Source organism: Scyliorhinus canicula, chromosome 7 (assembly GCF_902713615.1).
Source record: "Scyliorhinus canicula chromosome 7, sScyCan1.1, whole genome shotgun sequence".
NCBI lineage: Eukaryota > Metazoa > Chordata > Chondrichthyes > Carcharhiniformes > Scyliorhinidae > Scyliorhinus > Scyliorhinus canicula.
Genome location: NC_052152.1, coordinates 120,962,307 through 120,981,935, shown reverse-complemented (window position 1 = coordinate 120,981,935; position 19,629 = coordinate 120,962,307). Strand labels below are relative to the sequence as shown.

The window sequence follows — 19,629 nt, the reverse complement described above, 5'->3', positions numbered from 1 at the left end:
GGAATTTTTTTTACACCGAGGGTAATGGGTGCCTGGAACTCGCTGCCGGAGGTGTTGGAAGTAGGTACGATAGTGAAGTTTAAGGGGCGTCTTGACAAATACATGAATAGGAAGGGAATAGAGGGATATGGACCCTGGAAGTGTAGAACGTTGTAGGTTAGATGGGCAGCATGGTCGGTGCAGGCTTGGAGGGCTGAAGGGCCTCTTCCTGTGCTGTACTTTGACTACCAATTTCCACCTCCATTTAATTCTCCAACTTCACCCTGTCGTAGTTCATCTGCAGCTGAAAACCTTAACGATGCTTTTATTTCCTCTGGACTTGATATTTTAATGCTCCCTAGTCGGCCTCCCAAGTTCTATACTCTGTAAATTTGAGGTCCTTGACCTGATTAGCTTTTATCGGCAGAGGGATTGAGTTTCGGAGCCATGAGGTCATGTTGCAGTTGTACAAAACTCTGGTGCGGCCACATTTGGAGTATTGCGTGCAGTTCTGGTCGCCGCATTATAGGAAGGACGTGGGAGCATTGAAAAGGGTGCAGAGGAGATTTACCAAGATGTTGCCTGGTATGGAGGGAAGATCTTATGAGGAAAGGCTGAGGGACTGCTCTCCTCTATGAGAGAGCTGACTGGTAATGATTTAATCTGAGGGTCACCATACCTCAGGTGAGGGGCAAGATTGAGAAAGGCAGGGCTTTCATGAATAACCTCAGCCAGTACAGAAATTTAACCTACGCTGCTGGCATCGCCCCACATCACTAACCAGTCATCCAGCCTACTGAAGTAACCCACCACCCCCCCACACCCATATATAGCTGTATACAAATCAAGTGGAGAATTCATTGGGATAAAGAGAATTCCATTACATATGCCCCAACCACATCTACTGCACAAAGCCAAAGCGACCCCACGTAGCCTCAACTTCAAAAAGGTTATTTTCAATCAGCTCATCAATAAAGCCAACATTTCAGTGCAGTATCTATGGGATATCCTCTTCAGCACACTCACTCATAAGGCAGTGAAGTGCCCAGTTCTTTTTTCCCCAATTAAGGGACAATTTAGTGTGGCCAATCCACCTACCCTGCATATCTTTTTGGGTTGTAGGGTTGAGACCCACATAGACAGGGGGAGAATGTGCAAACTCCACGCGGACTGTGACCCGGGGCTGGGATCAAATCTTGGTCCTCGGTGTCATGAAGCAGCAGTGCTAACCACTGCGCCACCATGCTCCCCTATCAACTTTTCATTTTGATGATGTTTTGTTTTCATCAACACTTGGGACGAAATGCCAAATCACTTAAAATTATATTTTAATCAATTGCACAGCCTCACCTGAAACACCAACATTCAAAGAGATGACAGATCTTCTCGAACATCTACAGAGATGTGTGTAGCTGTTTCAGATCCTCGATTTTGATGCACCAATGTTACTTTATCATAATGTTAAACAGAAGATAGAATAGAGTTTTTAAAAGAAAGAAGCCTGCTGCAAGTTAAGCATTGCCTTTTCACAATGTTAGCTTTAAACAACAGGAGCAGCAACAAGGCACCAAGTCATTGCAATCATGCAAATTCCAAATAGGACCAACACCATCACCAACCTAAGTTGTGTTCTTTTCCCCCAATCTTTTCTACCACATCAGGCAATTTAGCAATTAATGCCACGGAAATTCTGCAAACGTGCATCATTCATTATGCTCCCAAATTATACCCATGCCACTCAAATGGGAAAATAGTTACCAACGGTCTGGATGGGGAGCCATAACAGGCCAATAGCCTAAGATTTCTTTCAATCATAGATATCGTCAGCTGACAACTTCCCCAGTCTTCATTTTGGTTCTAAAACACAAATTAAGCAGCATGTGAGAATTATTGGTTTTCCTTCAGCGTTTATCATCTGGAACAGGAGCATCGTTACAACATGATAGAACTCATACAATTAAACATCATGCAACACATGGTTTCTCTAGCAGCAATCCTGCACAGTGGTCACAAGCAGAGGTTAGTGCAGGGAAGTTAAGACATGAAGTAAGGAGAATGCAGCAATACAACAGCTGGAATTTTACCGTATAAAGTCATTGAGCTATTGCTTTATTCAAAGCTAAAATCTTGTACCATAATTGAAAATGGCTGCTGAATGCAGTAATGTGTATTTATCATGATATGGTGCATAAAACTTGGAAATGGTTAGTTGGTCAATAGATTCTTATTTCATGTCCTATGTATGCAACAGGAATAAGGAATTAAAATCTGGGCTCGAAAAAACTGCATCTCAACTCTGAACACAAATATTCCATAAATCAATAATAATTTGCTGAGAGTCCCAAGTCAAGCACATAAATGATACACGATTGGGACAGGGTCCATAACCATATGTATTTGCACCCTGCTAGCTAGAACTCGAGGCCAAAGAAATTAAAATGATCTGTTGAACATCATATCTTTAATTCATCAATTTGATTTTAAGTGCACAGAAATCACCATATAATCATAGTATAAACTTAAAACTAGGAAAATTATGAGACCTGTCAATAGTGTAAAGGTCCTTCTATGGAATCACCAATAATGAAAGTAAGAAATGTTAGACTTGAGTTAAGGCAAGATTAGTTATGCTGCTAAATATTTAATCTAAACCGAATACAGCTTTACCATGCAAAAGGTCAGAAACTAATATTTTTGATTTTGAACATTATGGTGGGAGGAGAATGGTATCCAGGCAATATCAGTTGGTCCATAAATTGTACCATCTCTAGCTTTTTGCACATACTGCCACAAGATAAATCATTAGCAGACTCTGATAGCTCGTCATCTCCAAGATAGAACCTTCCAATCCACAGAGAAATCAAATTAAATCAAAACAGCTGAAATCCAAACGAATTACTTCATAGAGCTGAGAAATTGGGAGGCTCTATCAGAGACAGCACAAACTGGATGTAGAAGTAGAAAAAGTAGCTGTACTGCTCGGACATTGAAATTATAGTGCAGAGATTCATTGTTTATCTAATCATGCTTTCAAACTGCAGGGCTATCCTTTTGGAGAAGGGGACCAGATTCGGAGACGAGGGTGCTGAATCTTAATAAAGGGAACTATGAGGATATGAGGCACGAGTTGGCCTTGATAGATTGGGGAGAGTTACTTAAAGGGATGACAATGGATAGGCAATGGCAAAGATTCAAGGAGCGCATGGGGGAACAACAGCAACTGTTCATTCCTGTCTGGCAGAAAAGCAAAGGGGGTAAGAGGGCCAATCCATGGCTTACAAAGGAAATTAGAAATAGTATCCAATCCAAGGAAGAAGCATACAGATTGGCCAAGAAAAATAATAGGTCTGAGGATTAGGAGCAGTTTAGAATTCAACAAAGAGGGATGAAGGGATTGATTAAGAAGCGGAAAGTACAGTACGAAAGAAAGCTTGCAGGGAACATAAAGACTGACACTAAGAGTTTCTATAGATATGTGAAGAGAAAGAAATTCGTAGTGAGAAATGTAGGCCCCCTACAGACAGAAACAGGGGAATGCATAAGGGACAAAGAAATGGCTGAGCAATTGAATACATACTTTGGTTCTGTCTTCACAAAAGAGGACACAAATCAGAGACCAGAAATGCTGGAGAATGAAAGGTTTAGAGAGCGGGAAGAACTGAGATAGATCAACATTAGTAGAGAAATGCTGGGAAAATTGATCGGACTGAAGGCGGATAATCCCCAGGGCCTGAGAATCTGCATCCCAGAGTGCTTCAGGAAATAGTGGATGCATTGGTGGTCATCTTCCGGGATTCTATTGACACTGGAACTGTCCCTGCAGATTGTAGGGTAGCTCACGTCACTCCGATATTCTAAAAAGGGAGGTAGAGAGAAAGCAGGGAATTATACACCAGTAAGGCTAACATTGGTAGTGGGGAAAATGCTTGAATCCATTATCAAGGACTTTATAACGGAACATTTAGAAAGCAGTGGCAGGATCAGTCAGAGTCAGCATAGATTTATGAAGGGAAAATCATGCTTGACAAATCTGTTGGAATTCTTTGAAGATGTAACCAGTGCAGTCAACAAGGGGGAACAAGTCGATGTGGTATATTTGGACTTTCGGAAGGCGTTTGACAAAGTCCCACATAAGAGATTATTGTGCAAAATTAAAGCACATGGGGTTGGGGGAAATGTATTGAGGTGGATAGAAAACTGGTTGGCAGAGAGGAAACAAAGAATAGGTCCTTTTCAAATTGGCAGGCAGTAACTAGTGGGATACCACAGGGATCGGTGCTCGGACCCCAGCTATTCACAATATATATTAATGATTTGGCTGAGGGAACAAAATGTAACTTCTCGAAGTTTGCAGATGATACCAAGTTAGGCGGGAGGATGAATTGTGATGAAGATGCAGGGATCCTACAGCATGATCTGGACAGGTTGGGCGAATGGGCAAATCAATGGCAGATGCAGTATCATTTGGATAAGTGTGAGGTTATTCACTTTGGAAGCAAAAACAGGAAGGCAGATTACTACCTGAATGGTTGCAAATTGGGAGAGGGGAGTGGGCAGCAGGACCTGGGTGTCCCTGTGCACCAGTCACTGAAGGTAAGCATGCAGGAGCAGCAGGTAAAGAAGGCTAATGGTAGGTTGGGCTTCATTGCGAGAGGTTGAGTATAGAAGCAGGGATGTGCTGCAATTAAACAAGGCCTTCGTGAGACCACACCTGGAGTAGTGTGTGCAGTTTTGGTCTCCTTCTCCGAGGAAGGATGTTCTCTCAAGGGAGTGTAGCGAAGGTTTACCAGACTGATTCCAGGGATGGCGGGACTGTCATAGGAGGGGTGGTTGACTAGGTTGGGCTTGTTCTCGCTGGAGTTCAGAAGAATGAGGGGGGGATCTCATAGAGACTTATAAAATTTTAACGGGACTAGACAGGGTTGATGCAGGGAAGATGTTACCAATGATGGGTTTGTCCAGAACCAGGGATTCAGGGTAAACCATTCCGGACAGATATAAGGAGACATTTCTTCACACAAGAGTTGTGAGCCTGTGGAATTCATTACCACAGGAAGTAGTTGATGCTAAAACTTTGAATATATTCAAGAGGCGGCTAGATATAGCACTTGGGGAGAATGGAATCAAAGGCTATGGGGAGAAAGCAGGAATAGGCTATTGACTGGATGATCAGCCATGATTGTGATGAATGGCGGAGCAGGCTCAAAGGGCCAAAAGGCCTCCTCCTGCTCCTATTTTCTATGTATCTAATGTAACACATGATTAAACTATAAACTCCCAAACTAAAAATCCACACCTGCCATAGAACGGATTATTTCACACCCATCCCAAGACTGTACCCTGTGACTGTTTTTCCTACCCTATCCTTTCCTTCCTTGGTACCCTGCCCTGGCACACCATTTGTTCTCTGCTGCTGTGTTGTCCCCTTGTGCTACTGGAGCTGGCATGGCAACATCTGCCATTTTAAAATTTTGGGTGCTGTTTCCTAATTGATTCAAAAAAAGATATTTCATTAGTTTAACTGAACCTTTCAGAAAGCAGCCTGTGCTACACATCTAGGCAGATTGAAGAGACAAGGTTCCTGGCACAGAAGTTGCCAATGTTAGTATGAAACCCAAAGGAGCCAGGCAGTTACATACCATCACCACATATGGCCTGTGAGCAATTAATGCTGTCTGCACATATTGGAGCCTTGGACTGAATCTTCCATGCCCTGGATGACAGCAAGGAGAAGATGATCTATAACTGAATCATAGATATAATGGTTAGTGCAGAAGGAGGTTATTTGACCCATCATGCCTCTGGTGGGGCAGTACAGACCAAATGGGTCAATTGGCCTCTTTCTGAACCTTAACCATTCTATCGTTCTACCGCTATATTGTGAGCAAGCAGTGAGAGAGAAATCAAACAGTTTGCTAAATTGTAGCACTATTTTTGGAAAGTACCACAATTGCCCAGAGGGGCAATCTTTTCACACACAGGGTGGGGGAATGTTTGGAACGAGCTGCCAGAGGCAGTAGTAGAGGCCGGTACAATTTTGCCTTTTTAAAAGCATTTAGACAGTTAGATGGGTAAGATGGGTATAGAGGGTTATGGACCAAATGCGGGCAATTGGAACTAGCGGTGGTAAAACTGGGCGGCATGGACAAGTTGGGCTGAAGGGCCTGCTTTCATGCTGTAAACCTCTGACTCTAATCTACATTAGTTCAGCTCCACCAGGAATTTGAATAGGGCTAAATGTGAAAACATACAAATCGAAAATCAATGTCATTTGCTGGTGATTATGCCTTGCCAGTTCTTAGTAAATGTATTGACATGGCAGTTAATTTAACCAGAATAAACATTCAATGCAATGGCTCAGGTGTGCATGCTAGTATTAAAATAGATAGATGGCAACTTTACAGAATAAGGATAATTAACTACAATTTAATTGGCAGCACGATAGCACAGTGGTTAGCACTGTTGCTTTGCAGCGCCAGGGTCCCAAGTTCAATTCCCAGCTTGAATCACTCTCTGAGTGGAGTCTGCACGTTCTCCCTGTATCTGCATGGGTTTCCTCTGTGTGCTCCAGTTTCCTCCCACAAGTCCCGAAAGACATGCTTGTCATGTGAATTGGACATTCTGAATTTTCCCTCTCTATACCCGAACCGGCGCCGGAGTGTGGCGACTAGGGGATTTTCACAGTAACGTCATGGCAGTGTTGATGTAATCTTGCTTGTGACACTAATAAAGATTATCCCAAAAATTCACCATCATGTACCCTGGGGGTAGTGATGAGATGCAGCTGGACAGCTGTAAAGCTCGGTGTTGTGAATCACCTACCGACTACGCTGTTATAGGAAGTTATTGAAAGAAAGGTAGGTTCTTTATAACAAAGTCAGTGTGAGTAGAAGTCATGGAGGCCTATAATTGTTAAAAGTATAGAGAGATTCGCAGCTCAATCTTGGGGTAAGCCAGGAAAAAGGTAACGTGGGGAAATAACTTCATCAAATCTTGTCTGCTTTCGCCTTTTTCGATTTCTAGCCTCCTCTCTCTCTTTACATAATCTCAGCCTCGAGATTATTCACATACTGCTTGTACACTCTTGCTCTAAGCGAGTGGAATTGTGGTATCACAAAAACTGACATACCCCACCTCAATAATTCATCCCTCTTAAAAACATATAGGAATTAATCTGCATAGAGTATAGCTTGGCGAAAAATTACTTTATATGGTTATTGACTGCACCAGTGCAAATTTATTAAAAGCTATAATTGATTTAGAAGCCAGGAAAACGGAGCTAGAAGAGGTGACCTGTAAACCTCATCGTCGCCCAAGACAAGGACTAACCAGGGGCTCAGGTGAGATCAGCAACACAACCTGCAACCTTCCTTGTGTGTGTATCACACTCACAGCTCATCAGGCAGTGTGTTTATCCACCAAATTCTTCTTAAAACACATCAAATTTATCTTACCTTTTGTTTCCTTCATAACTTCTCTCATCTCCGAGCTGCCCTTGGAATTATTGAGTGATTGAAATGTCAACTGATATAATTAACCCTATTGATTGATAGCCAGCCGGCTAACATTAACCTCTCCTTGAATTTATTCCAAGACAGACCACAAGATGGCTGGTATCATTAAAAATATTAATTGTATTGCATACACACAAGCTTTCAGTTCTTTATGATGGATAAGCGGGATTACATTTTTTCGAGCCCTGGAAACTTACAGTAAACAGTAAATGCAACTGGGCTTGTGTTAAAAGCACTAATTATTCATCTATTATGGAGAAAATGCATTGTGATTGTCAGGAATAAGAGATATGAAAACTACATATTAGATGTATTTATTATGTATCTACATAGTGGAACCCGCAAGAGTTATTTGGTTAGATAACAAATTTTAAAACTCGGGGGATTAATTACATTTGATTCACTGATCTAATCCAGTCAAATTAGCCCAATATGAATGCAAATGGTGACAAGTTAGATAAATTAGACAGGCAACGTATAATGTTCACATCACTGCCGAAACCCCCCCCTCCCCAAATACATTAATTCCTTCAACTTCACGTCATAATTTCTATGAAAACAGACCAAAATGGTCCTACATTTGGGCAGCTACGGTGCAATATGTCCATTATCACTTCACACTCACCTGTGTGTGGCCTACACAATTGATTTTTACACACTACACCAATAATTGGCAGTTTAGAATGATTGGATTCTGAGCTTGACTACCTGTATGAATACTAGTATCAAATATATACTTTCAAAGTATACCATACATTTTTTTAAAACTGCCTTAAAAAGTTATATAATTATGTTAATCAACATGTCTGGAACATGAAGTAGGTTCTTGTAACAGAAATCTGAAAATAAGTAGCTCTGTGGATGAAGTATTTACCAGTCACAGTTAAAAGGCTAGACTTTCATTTTGATACAATACACATGCATATTCAAATGTCCAGCATATTATCAAACGCTACCACATGAAAATGACATCTGGTTCAGAAGGTGTGGGTTTTCCAGTGTACGGATACAATGTGCACTGAGTGACAATCCAGAACCCCATACAGCAGCTTCCTTGGCAAAGGCTTAAGCCATCAGAGAAAGTAATCTACACAGGCCAAAGCTACTTTTATGTACACCCAGCACACTGACTAGAGGCAGATGAATATGGCATGTTAGCAGGAAGGGATGGGAGAAAGAGAGTGAGGGGAAAGAAAGAAGGGACCTGGGAGCTATACCAATGATACAGAAACATAAAAAAAACAACTGCCATTGCATTTCTAACTATACAGCATCCAAATGTACAGCAATAGGCAGCATAGATGCGAATGGTTGTAGCATGGATCAGGCTCTCCAGAAGTGAGTGATCATCAGGCTTACATTGAAATATTCTACTACAGAGGCATTAAACATGAAACATTAGATTTCAAATATCTATTCAGAATAAATTCCAGTTACAACACTCAGGAGAATCCACCAAATGGCACTCTCAGATTAACATACAAGGTAACAATTGTTCAGAAACATTTTCAATGGCCTTCCGCTGAAGAAAGCTGTTCCATGCAATCCAGGGATTTTTGCAAACTAAAGTACATAACGTCAGGAAATAAAAAAGCCAAGAGAGGTTCCAACAGAAACCTTAAAAAAGTTTTTTAAAATATATTTCATGGGACGCGAGTGTTACTGACTAGACCAACATTTATTGCCGTCCCTAATTGCCCTCGAGAAGGCGATGGCGAGTTGCCTTCTTGAACTGCTGCTGTCCCTGTGGCAGTAATATTCATCAGAAAATTATACCAGAAAAATCTGTAAACTAGATATAGGCAAAGGCCAAAATCAGGTTTCCCGTACCATTTGGATTTATTATTGAATATGCAATTCCCTCATTTTCTTCTTTCTGTGCACTGAAAGGTCAAAGATTTAACAATTCGGCCCAATTAGCCTCAAGTTTTTTGGTTAGCCATTTCATTTTCTTTTAACTGAATTTACTTCTAACAAGCAGAGGCCATTCAACCCCGTACCTCTGCTCTGCGATTCAACTCGATCATGGCTAATCTATGTCTTAGCTCCATTTACTCACCCTCAATACTACTGACTTTACAAAAATCTACCCAGCCCAAGTTCTGAAGCTTTCTATTGATCTCTAGACTCATTGGCATTCGGAGGGGGGGGTTACTACTTCTCCCAAAGGGTTGTGAATCTGTGGATAGCGGTGGATGCAGGGACAGTGAGTAAATTTGAGGAGTTAGACAGATTTTTAATTGGTAATGGGTTGAAGGGTTATGGAGAACGGGCAGGACGGTAGAGTTGAGGCCAGGATAGGATCAGCCAAGATCGCATTGAAAGTGTTTAAGCTCGGGAGGCTAAATTGCCTACTCCCGCTCTTGGGTCATGTGTGCTAGGGAGGAGATGCTCTGGCCGATTTCACAGTCCAGCTCTTGATCTGTAACATTGTAGGTAGATGAGGAACATATCAGCCATGATAGAATGGCGGAGCAGACTCGATGGGCCGAATGGCCTAATTCTGCTCCTATATCATATGAACTTATGTATAAAAATTGGCAAGTCATGAGGCAGATGTATAGGACCTTAGTTAGGCCACAGCTTTGGAATATAGTGTTCAATTCTAGCCACCACACTACCAGAAGGACGTGGAGAATTTGGAAAGGGCACAGAAGAGGTTTACCAGGATGTTACCTGGTATGGAGGGCATTAACTGTGAGGACAGCATGGATAAACTCGGTTTGTTCTCACTGGAACAGCGGAGGTTGAAGGGTGACCTGATAGAAGTCTACAAAATTATGAGGGACATGAACAGAGTGGATAGTCAGAAGTTTTTTCCCCAGGGTGGAAGAGTCAATTATTAGGGACATAGGTTTAAGGAGCGGGGGGTAAAGTTTTGGGGAGATGTGCAAGGGAATTTTTTTTAACCTAGAGGGTAGTGGTTGCCTGGAACTCGCTGCTGGAGGAGGTGGTTGAAGCAGGTACAATAGTGACGTTTAAGGGGCGTCTTGACAAATACATGAATAGGTTGGGAATAGAGGGACACGGATCCCGGAAGTGTAGGTTAGCGGGAGGCATGGTTGGCACAGGCTGGGAGGGCCGAAGGGCCTGTTCTTGTGCTGTACTTTTCTTTGTTCTTTGTACTCCCCCATTTCTCTCTTTCTACTATCCTACCAAATCGTTCAATCATCTTAAACCTCCAAATCAATCAACAATTTTGACTCCCAGGAACAGATAAAGGGAAGCTAAATTAATTTCTATTATCACATTATTATTAAAGGCTGCCATTTTATTTGGATATAATCCAGAATCAATAATTCTGTATTTAGCTATCATCTTCATTCTTCCACTGCTCAATTTCCTTTTCGGATTTGGTAAAGTACTCTCGTAGGTTTGCACTGTTAAAGCAAAGTATAAACAGTTCGGCCTTTGGTCTGAACATAAAGACTGGCTCACGAACCCTACTGGCCGACTGGATTGACTTGAGCTCAGGATTGAATATTATTTGCAAATACATTATTCAGTTCCACCTGTAATTGTCTACTATGATTTCAAGAAGGAAACTTTAAAAGACCTACATTTACCTCATGTTTTGCATAATTTCAGGACATCCCAAAACAATCTACAGCCAATTAAGTACCTTCTGAAGAGCATTCACTGCTGTAATGCAAGAATAATGACAGCCATCTGTGTGCACAGCAAGATCCCACAATAACAATGCGAGAATGTTTAGTAAATGTATTCTTTTGGGTTATGTTGGTCGAGGTATAAATAGTGACTGGACACAGTGGACAACTTATTTAAAATAGTGCCACAGGATCTTTGAGTCCATCTGAGATGAGGCTTTAGTTTAATGGCTCATCTGAAAAGGTTACACTATCAACAACACAGCATTCCATCAGTACTGCAGCAGAAGTGCCAGCTCTGCAGTGGGAACAAGGTTTGGAGGCTGAAATATGTGATGATTGTAGGTATTTTATGTATTTGGTACAGCAAGGGTTAGTGTGTGTATGACTGCTGCAGTAAACTTTTTTTTAAAGTTCTGGTTTAAAAGACAGACATTTGACTACAAGGAAAGTAAAGCATAGTTTAAGTTTGGGATTTAAAATTGAATTTTGTTTAAAAGAAGGTTCTCTGGGGAGTGGATAGTTAGAGACACGGTGTTTGGCCTTAGTGGATTTTGACCCGAGATGGGTTTTGTTTGAGTGGAGAGAAGAGAGATTAGGATTTAGTTTTCATGTCATTGTTAAGCATTGTTTACCTGATAATTGTAAGCTATTTTCTTTATGAGGTTAAAGTTAGCAATACTGTGTTAATAATAGTTTGTTTTAATATACCATTTATGTATGCATGGAATCACTTCTGGAGAAGTATCCTTTTGTCATTCTTACAAGTTGAATAAAATATTGGGGTCTCTGTCCAGTATCCTAGCAGCTGTTGGGATCTGGTCCAGGATCGTAAACAGCAAAAACATCACTATTGACATACATCAAGTCACTGAAGACAAGTTACTAAGTTGGCAGTAGGACCCCAGGAAAATGAACACCAATATATCATAACCTCATGTTTGTGCTCGAGGATGTGGTATATTTATTGCAGCACTTGCTAACAAGTCAGCTTCTTGATGAGATAGCAATGTCAATACCTTGATAATAGCTTTAGATGTTTTGATTGCACCTGGTGCAGAATTCTCCATTTATAGACCAAGAGATTGAGACTGTCACAAGGAAACTAACATGCTTTGAAGCCAAATAAAGAAATGGATGTCAGTTTCTTGTGATTGGTATGTTGGATCGGTACTCAATCACAATAGTTTCCACAAGCCAAGCTTTTACAACTCAACGTGTTAGAATATTGGTGCGTAGTTAAGTCCGAATTGGATCGGACTGATGAGCGGCAAAGTAGCTTATTCCTTGGATAGTTTACCAAACTGATCTGAATGGAAACAAAAGGATTGGTATTTCTATGGCAGTGTTCACATCCTCAGCACATAATAAGCATTTACAGCCAATTTCTTTCAAAGTGCAGTCGCTGGCATGTGACAAAACACAGCAGCCTGTTTTTCCCAGCAAGTCCCACAAACTGCGCTGTGTCCCATGATGGGATATATTAGAACATAGAAAAATACAGCACAGAACAGGCCCTTTGGCCCACGATGTTGTGCCGAACTTTTGTCCTCGATTAAGAACAAATTAATCTACACCCCATCATTCTACTGTAATCCATGTACCTATCCAATAGCCGCTTGAAGGTCCCTAATGTTTCCGACTCAACTACTTCCATAGGCAGTGCATTCCATGCCCCCACTACTCTCTGGGTAAAGAACCTACCTCTGACATCCCCCCTATATCTTCCACCATTCACGTTAAATTTATGTCCCCTTGTAATGGTTTGTTCCACCCGGGGAAAAAGTCTCTGACTATCTACTCTATCTATTCCCCTGATCATCTTATAAACCTCTATCAAGTCGCCCCTCATCGTTCTCCATTCTAATGAGAAAAGGCTGAGCACCCTCAACCTTTCCTCGTATGACCTACTCTCCATTCCAGGCAACATCCTGGTAAATCTCCTTTGCACCTTTTCCAAAGCTTCCACATCCTTCCTAAAATGAGGCAACCAGAAATGCACACAGTACTCCAAATGTGGCCGTACCAAGGTTCTGTACAGCTGCATCATCACCTCACGGCTCTTAAATTCAATCCCTCTGCTAAGAACGCTAGCACACCATAGGCCTTCTTCACAGCTCTATCCACTTGAGTGGCAACTTTCAAAGATCTATGAACATAGACCCCAAGATCTCTCTGCTCCTCCACAATGCCAAGAACCCTGTATTCCGCATTCATATTTGTCCTTACAAAATGGACAATCTCTCACTTGTCAGGGTTAAACTCCATCTGCCACTTCTCAGCCCAGCTCTGCATCCTATCTATGTCTCTTTGCAGCCGACAACAGCCCTCCTCACTATCCACAACGCCACCAATCTTCGTATCGTCTGCAAATTTACTGACCCACCCTTCAACTCCCTCATCTAAGTCATTAATGAAGGACCCAGAACTGATCCCTGTGTTACGTCACTGGTAACTGGGCTCCAGGCTGAATATTTGCCATCCACCACCACTCTCTGACTTCTATCGGTTAGCCAGTTCGTTATCCAACTGGCCAAATTTCCCACTATACCATGCCTCCTTACTTTCTGCATAAGCCTACCATGGGGAACCTTATCAAATATATTGTTAAATGTAAAGGGATGGCGATTGAAGGATAAATATTGGTCAGGACCCTGGGAGACCTCTGCTTCTAAAAATAGTATCACAGAACCTTTCCAACCATTAGAAGCGAACAGAGATGCAAAAGAGATCAATAAAGCCAGTGGACAAAGGGCCTGATAGGATGCCATCAGTAGGGCTTTGAACAAGTTGCACTTTACATAGCATAGAATCCAGGGAGCAAGTAAACAGATTTGAGGAAAAGTTATCAAGCCCAAAGAAGGAGATGAATGTTTCAGTCATGCTAACATAGTGACATAAAAACAAAACGTTGCAGAGGTAGAATAAGGTAAAATAAATTATGGCCGTCAAGCCAGAAGCTCAAGCCGGGGGCAAACATGACTTTGAGATTTTGCACCATCAAATTCAACCTGAGAAAGCAGACAGAGGAACAATTACACTTTAATCCATTCATCTAATGTTTTCATGAAATTGCCTCCTGCCAGTAATTAGGTTTAGTGAGATGCAACAGTTCTGGAGAGTCTGTAGTATAATTATTCTGAGCAAGATACGTAGTAATGTTCAGCTACCAACATGCGGCTTGTTCTACTGTTAAACTTTGCATAATACTGTACATTTGTTTCTATGTAATAACACTTAATAAACTATACCTGAAAAGTATCAGAAAAGTGAGTCAAGCTTTTGAGTTGAGCACTGGGACAATAAAGCAGCACAGGTAAGTAACAAAGAGGGAGCTAAACTAATAAGCTGTAACTAGAACTTGTATCAAAATTAATGAGAAACCAAGCTCTATAGATAAAGGAGAATGTATTGAAGAAGTGGAAGCCAGAGCACAATATAGACGGAAGATAAACTGGAGAGTGTTAAAAAGATGATGATGCTCATATCTGAGGGATCATAGCTGCCGAAGTGACCAAGCTGAAATAAATGTCAAACAAAACTCAGGAAAAGAATTTAAGACACGCACACCTTTACACCTATGCAAAAAATTTTAACAAATTCTACTTCCGTTATGAGACATGCAAAGGTACACACAACGTTGCGCAAATACAAAGGAAGGAAATTACAAAATGGCTTTGCAATCAAAGACGTTTGACATTTCCAGATAAAATGGGCACAGGGATAATTGCTCCTGCCATAACATAACATGCTCTGGCAAGTACATGCTTCAACTCGTACCTCCTGCAGCAGATCAGCTTGTTCGATTGCTTTCAGTACATTCTTCTTGGAGGTCTCCTGCACCTCCCCTCCTAACAAGAACTCATCCAGGATAAAATAAGCCTTCTCAAAGTTAAAGATAATGTCAAGTTCGCAGACCTTTAAGAGAAGGGAAACAAAAATATTATAACACAGCACACTTGGTTTTGATCTCACCAAATATTAGTATAGACAATATTTTACAACTTTAATAACTACAATATTTTCATAAATAAGCCCAATAAGTTTCTAATCTGCAAATACAAGGCATGCAGGAGTTCCAACGGCAGCCAAGGGAAGTGAATAGCTTCATGTCAGCATTGGTCAATACAAACAGATAAAGTTTAGTAAGTGTCATATCCCTACAACATCGACAGATGGTGCTACATAAATATATGGTGGCATGGAATTTTGCAGGTTTGGATGATTAAGCAATTGTACAAGTTGCAGCACGGTAGCATTGTGGATAGCACAATCGCTTCACAGCTCCAGGGTCCCAGGTTCGATTCCGGCTTGGGTCACTGTCTGTGCAGAGTCTGCACATCCTCCCCGTGTGTGCGTGGGTTTCCTCCGGGTGCTCCGGTTTCCTCCCACAGTCCAAAGATGTGCAGGTTAGGTGGATTGGCCATGATAAATTGCCCTTAGTGTCCAAAATTGCCCTTAGTGTTGGGTGGGGTTACTGGGTTATGGGGTTACTGGGTTATGGGGATAGGGTGGAGGTGTTAACCTTGGGTAGGGTGCTCTTTCCAGGAACCAGTGCAGACTCGATGGGCCGAATGGCCTCCTTCTGCACTGTAAATTATATGTCTATGTCTAATTGCTGTGTAGTCCATATTAAAGCTTACTTTACAAGCTACAGTTACTGTGGGGTATATTTTGAGTCACCTCCCTCATCATCTATGTCCCTTTTTATAAACCAACCACAATAAGTGTACACTTCCAGATTCAGATGGATGAGAATTAAGGTTTAGTGTCTCATGCGGTAATAATTCCAGCCTTTCACAGAACACTGGTCATAACATTTTTCAAAATCCATTTGTACCACGTGCATCTCAGGTCAATTATAGAATGTTTATAAAATGTTAACAAGGAACATCAGAAATAGGAGAAAGAATAGGCCATTCAGAGGTTAGCATCACAGCTCTAGAGACCGGATTCCAGCCTCGGGTGACTGCCTGTGTGGAGTTTGCACTTTCTCGTGTCTACATGGGTTTCCTCCGGGTGCTCTGATCTCCTCCCACACTCCAAAGATGTTCAGGTTAGGTGGATTGGCAATGCTGAATTGCCTTTAGTGTCCAAAAGGTTAGGTGGGGTTATTGGGCTACGGGGATAGGTTTTAGGTGTGGGTTTAAATTGGGTGCTCTTTCCAAGGGCCGGTAAAGACTCAATGGGCCGAATAGCCTCCTTCTGCACTGTAGGGATTTTATAATAGATCAGTCCTATGGATAATTCAGATGGTCAACTTGAAAATTCTAACCCATAAATGAACATAACAATCCAGTTACATGCACTGTGTGTGTGTGTGTGTGTGTGTGTGTGTGTGTGTGTGTCTCTCTCTCTCCACAGTAAAAGGGATGAGGAAATTAAAAGTCAGGTTTCCACCTCCTGGCAGCTGTCTGTCTGGCCTCTGCTCGAACGTGGATGCATGGTCATTAAATCAATCTTTAGAGTTAACTTTTAATGCAGAACCCCTTATGTTGGGTGTCAGCATTGTGCAATCAGAGCCACAACGTGACAACAGGGTGAGGGAACAGGTTTCAATATCATACTGGAAGAGGAGAGGGTTCTGTTCCCCACCCTGCTTGGAGGAATTTTTCTTGTTTGCAAAGTTTTCAGACCAGCAAGTTGAAAATTTTATCTCCAAACTTAAACAAAGTAAATGACATGATTCAACTTGAAGGAAGAAAACTAACAGATAATTAAAATGTACTATTAAAGTTGTTCAATGTTCTAATTAATTAATCAATGCCAATTTGGATTATGTTGGTTGGGAATTTGATCTAAACTTTGTTCTGATTAATGAGATTTCCCTTTGTATATTTGGCAGACAATATACATCAGAATAAACTTACAAGTGGACAAATCTGTTCAATTGTGTATGAAATGGACTGTCTGAGAGGTACATGACTTCATAATCTATTTTGCAGTCACACCTTCCAATTTAAATATCAGTCACATTTGCTGTAGACGAGGTTGATGTTAAATGTGCAATAAATCAAGGTTTTTCAACTCACACTTCCAAAATACTTGTCTAGAAGTTCAACATAACGGTGGATAATCTCAAGGGTTATGAGCTCATTGTCCTGGTCCTCAATAGCACAGCAGAAATAAAGACTTGCATACCTACACAAACATAATATTTCAGCACATGAATTAATAAAACCATCGCAACCTACCTCAAAGCAACAAGCCAGCAGTCTGACTCAAGAAACTTAAAATAAAAATATTGTTTTACTTCTATAGTAGAAGCATAAAATACACGTTGAATTTCCATATGTTGAGCTCCAATCTACATACATCCAAACATTAATATAAACTTTTAAGCATTTATTAAAATTAAATACATACAGAACATAAATTAATCTAAACCTATTGGGTTGAATTCACCGCTCCCTGTAGAAATAGTATAGAGCGACTAGACCCGTAGAGCATTTTTTACGTTTTCATAATGCCCCAAAGCACCAAGTACAGCACATGACCAAATTCCACTCAGCTGAAAGTCAAGACAACTCCTCCAGCAGGTAGCTTTTGTTTGCGTGCATGGCACAGATGCAATGAAAAAAAGCTAAATGTATAGCCAGTCAGTTATTGCACAATTATAAAACACCAGAAATGACACAGCAGTACGGTGTGGAAAGAACAGACAAGAAAATATACTGCAAGAGCAAAATAAAAGGACCAACCCCATCCCACACCCACTGCCAGGCAGGCAACCCCCCCCCCCAACCACCTCAGCTCCCAGGCACCCTCTCACCCCCACCTATGCACCCACACCCCTACCGCTTCCACCGCCAGGCACCCCACTGACATGCACAGAGCCCCACCCCACCCAGCGACATGCACCCAGCCCGCCCATCGACACGCACCCCGCACCCAACAACATGCACCCAGCCCCACCTCCCCCTCCACACACCCCAATCCACCAACAAGAATCCAGGCTACCTCCCCCCAAATCTCTTGCTAACAGACAGCAACCTTACTGCATTGATACCCTTGTTAAAGAATAATCTGTACCAAAATGATTATTCCAATAAGGGTATGTACATTCCAGAGCTAAAAAAGAATGTCTGCATTCCAACCTTTTATATACAATCTTCAGGTCTCTCCACTCCAGGAAGCTGCACATCTTGGGTTTGCGAGCCAGGACTGTCTGGACAAGCTCTCTTGTAATTTTTTTCTTCTCTTTGTCTGACAGTGGAACATACCATTTCTGCAGTCGTAGTTTCCCCTGACGACTAAAAAGCAGCATAAACTGCATCTGTCAAAAGAAAAATTGAAGTGTTGACAGATGGCATTGCTTTGATTCTTTTCACTGTAATGACATTGAATTGACAAACAGGAACAGGCCATTTGAACCTGCAGCTCTAAGCCTGTGTTTATACTCGGCATCAGCCTCCCTTCACCTTATCCACCTCATCCTATCAGCATATCTCTGGATGTCTCACTCCTTTAGGTTTGTAAAGCTTCCCCATAATCCCATTTTATTCAGCTGCTCGATATAATAATAAGTGGCATGGCGCAGTAGCACAGTTGTTAGCACTGTTGCTTCACAGCGCTGGGGTCCCAGGTTCGATTCCCGGCTTGGGTCACTGTCTGTGCGGAGTCTCCCTGTGTCTCAGTGAGTTTCCTCCGGGTGCTCCGGTTTCCTCCCAGTCCAAAGATAAACCAAAGGTTAGGTGGCTTGATCACGCTGAATTGCCCCGTACTGTTCACAATTAGGTCGGGTTGCTGGGTTACGGGGATAGGGTGGCAGTGTGGGCTTGATGGGCCGAATGGCCTCCGTTAGCACTGTGAATTCTATGATTCTAACCTTTTTCTCTGAGTAAAGAAGCCAGTTCTTAATACATTTATTAGTGACTATTTTGTATTTCTGGTCCAAGTCAGGTGCAATAACTAATAAAGCTCCAAACTATTCTGTCAGAAACTTATTTTACCAAATCTCACCGATTGACAGTAACTCATACGAGGACACAGATAACACCCATTGGCAGCCCATCCAGGTACCCAGGCTCCATACACGAGCATCAACTATTGTATTTCAGCTCACTGTTCAGTGCAATGTGACAAAGGAGGGTGGCAAAAAGCAGACAATCTCAACCAGACCCACTGGTCTAGCAAAGGTGACTTTCCAGCAAATAATTCGCTGTTTAAGAAAATCAGTTACAAATACCCTGGGATGTTAATGATATTGCTCTCCTGCTGAGACACAAAAAACAATTAACATTCCTCGCCCGTAAAACTAGCTCCATGCTGCAAAAAAGGCAAAAAGACCATAGAACAAGTGATGAGCAACATGGGAGAGGTTGGTCGCCCAAACGCTTAAATTAACCAGGAACAAAAGCAATGAAACATAACACAAGTACTCCTTGCAGTAACACAGTAAGGACATAACCCACATCATCCTCTCATTTGTCAAAGCAGTACACATACATGCTTTTTATTATTCAACAGATTTCATATCCTCACGGTAGCATGGTGGTTAGCATCAATGCTTCACAGCTCCAGGATCC

The 19,629-nt window shown here is 41.7% G+C and overlaps 1 protein-coding gene across 9 annotated transcripts in view; it reads right to left on the bottom strand.

Moving 5' to 3' along the window:
- Window positions 1-18,417, bottom strand: part of ap1s2 (adaptor related protein complex 1 subunit sigma 2) — a 34,541-nt gene extending 16,124 nt beyond the window's left edge. For 3 of the 9 annotated variants that reach the window (XR_005461333.1, XM_038802838.1, XM_038802836.1), the window contains exons 1-3: window positions 18,199-18,415; window positions 17,134-17,242; window positions 14,882-15,019 (exon numbers count right to left, since the gene is read on the bottom strand). Coding sequence is in view for 8 of the 9 variants with exons in the window: in XM_038802838.1 (XP_038658766.1) it covers window positions 14,882-15,019; window positions 17,134-17,242; window positions 18,199-18,377 (426 nt within the window). In the remaining variant the exon portion in view is untranslated. Of the gene's footprint in view, window positions 1-1,409; window positions 1,428-1,737; window positions 1,837-14,881; window positions 15,020-17,133; window positions 17,243-18,198 lie in introns of those variants that run through there. The other 6 variants (XM_038802831.1, XM_038802833.1, XM_038802835.1 and 3 more) reach the window with 4 other exon arrangements.
- Between the last annotated feature and the right edge of the window lie 1,212 nt (window positions 18,418-19,629).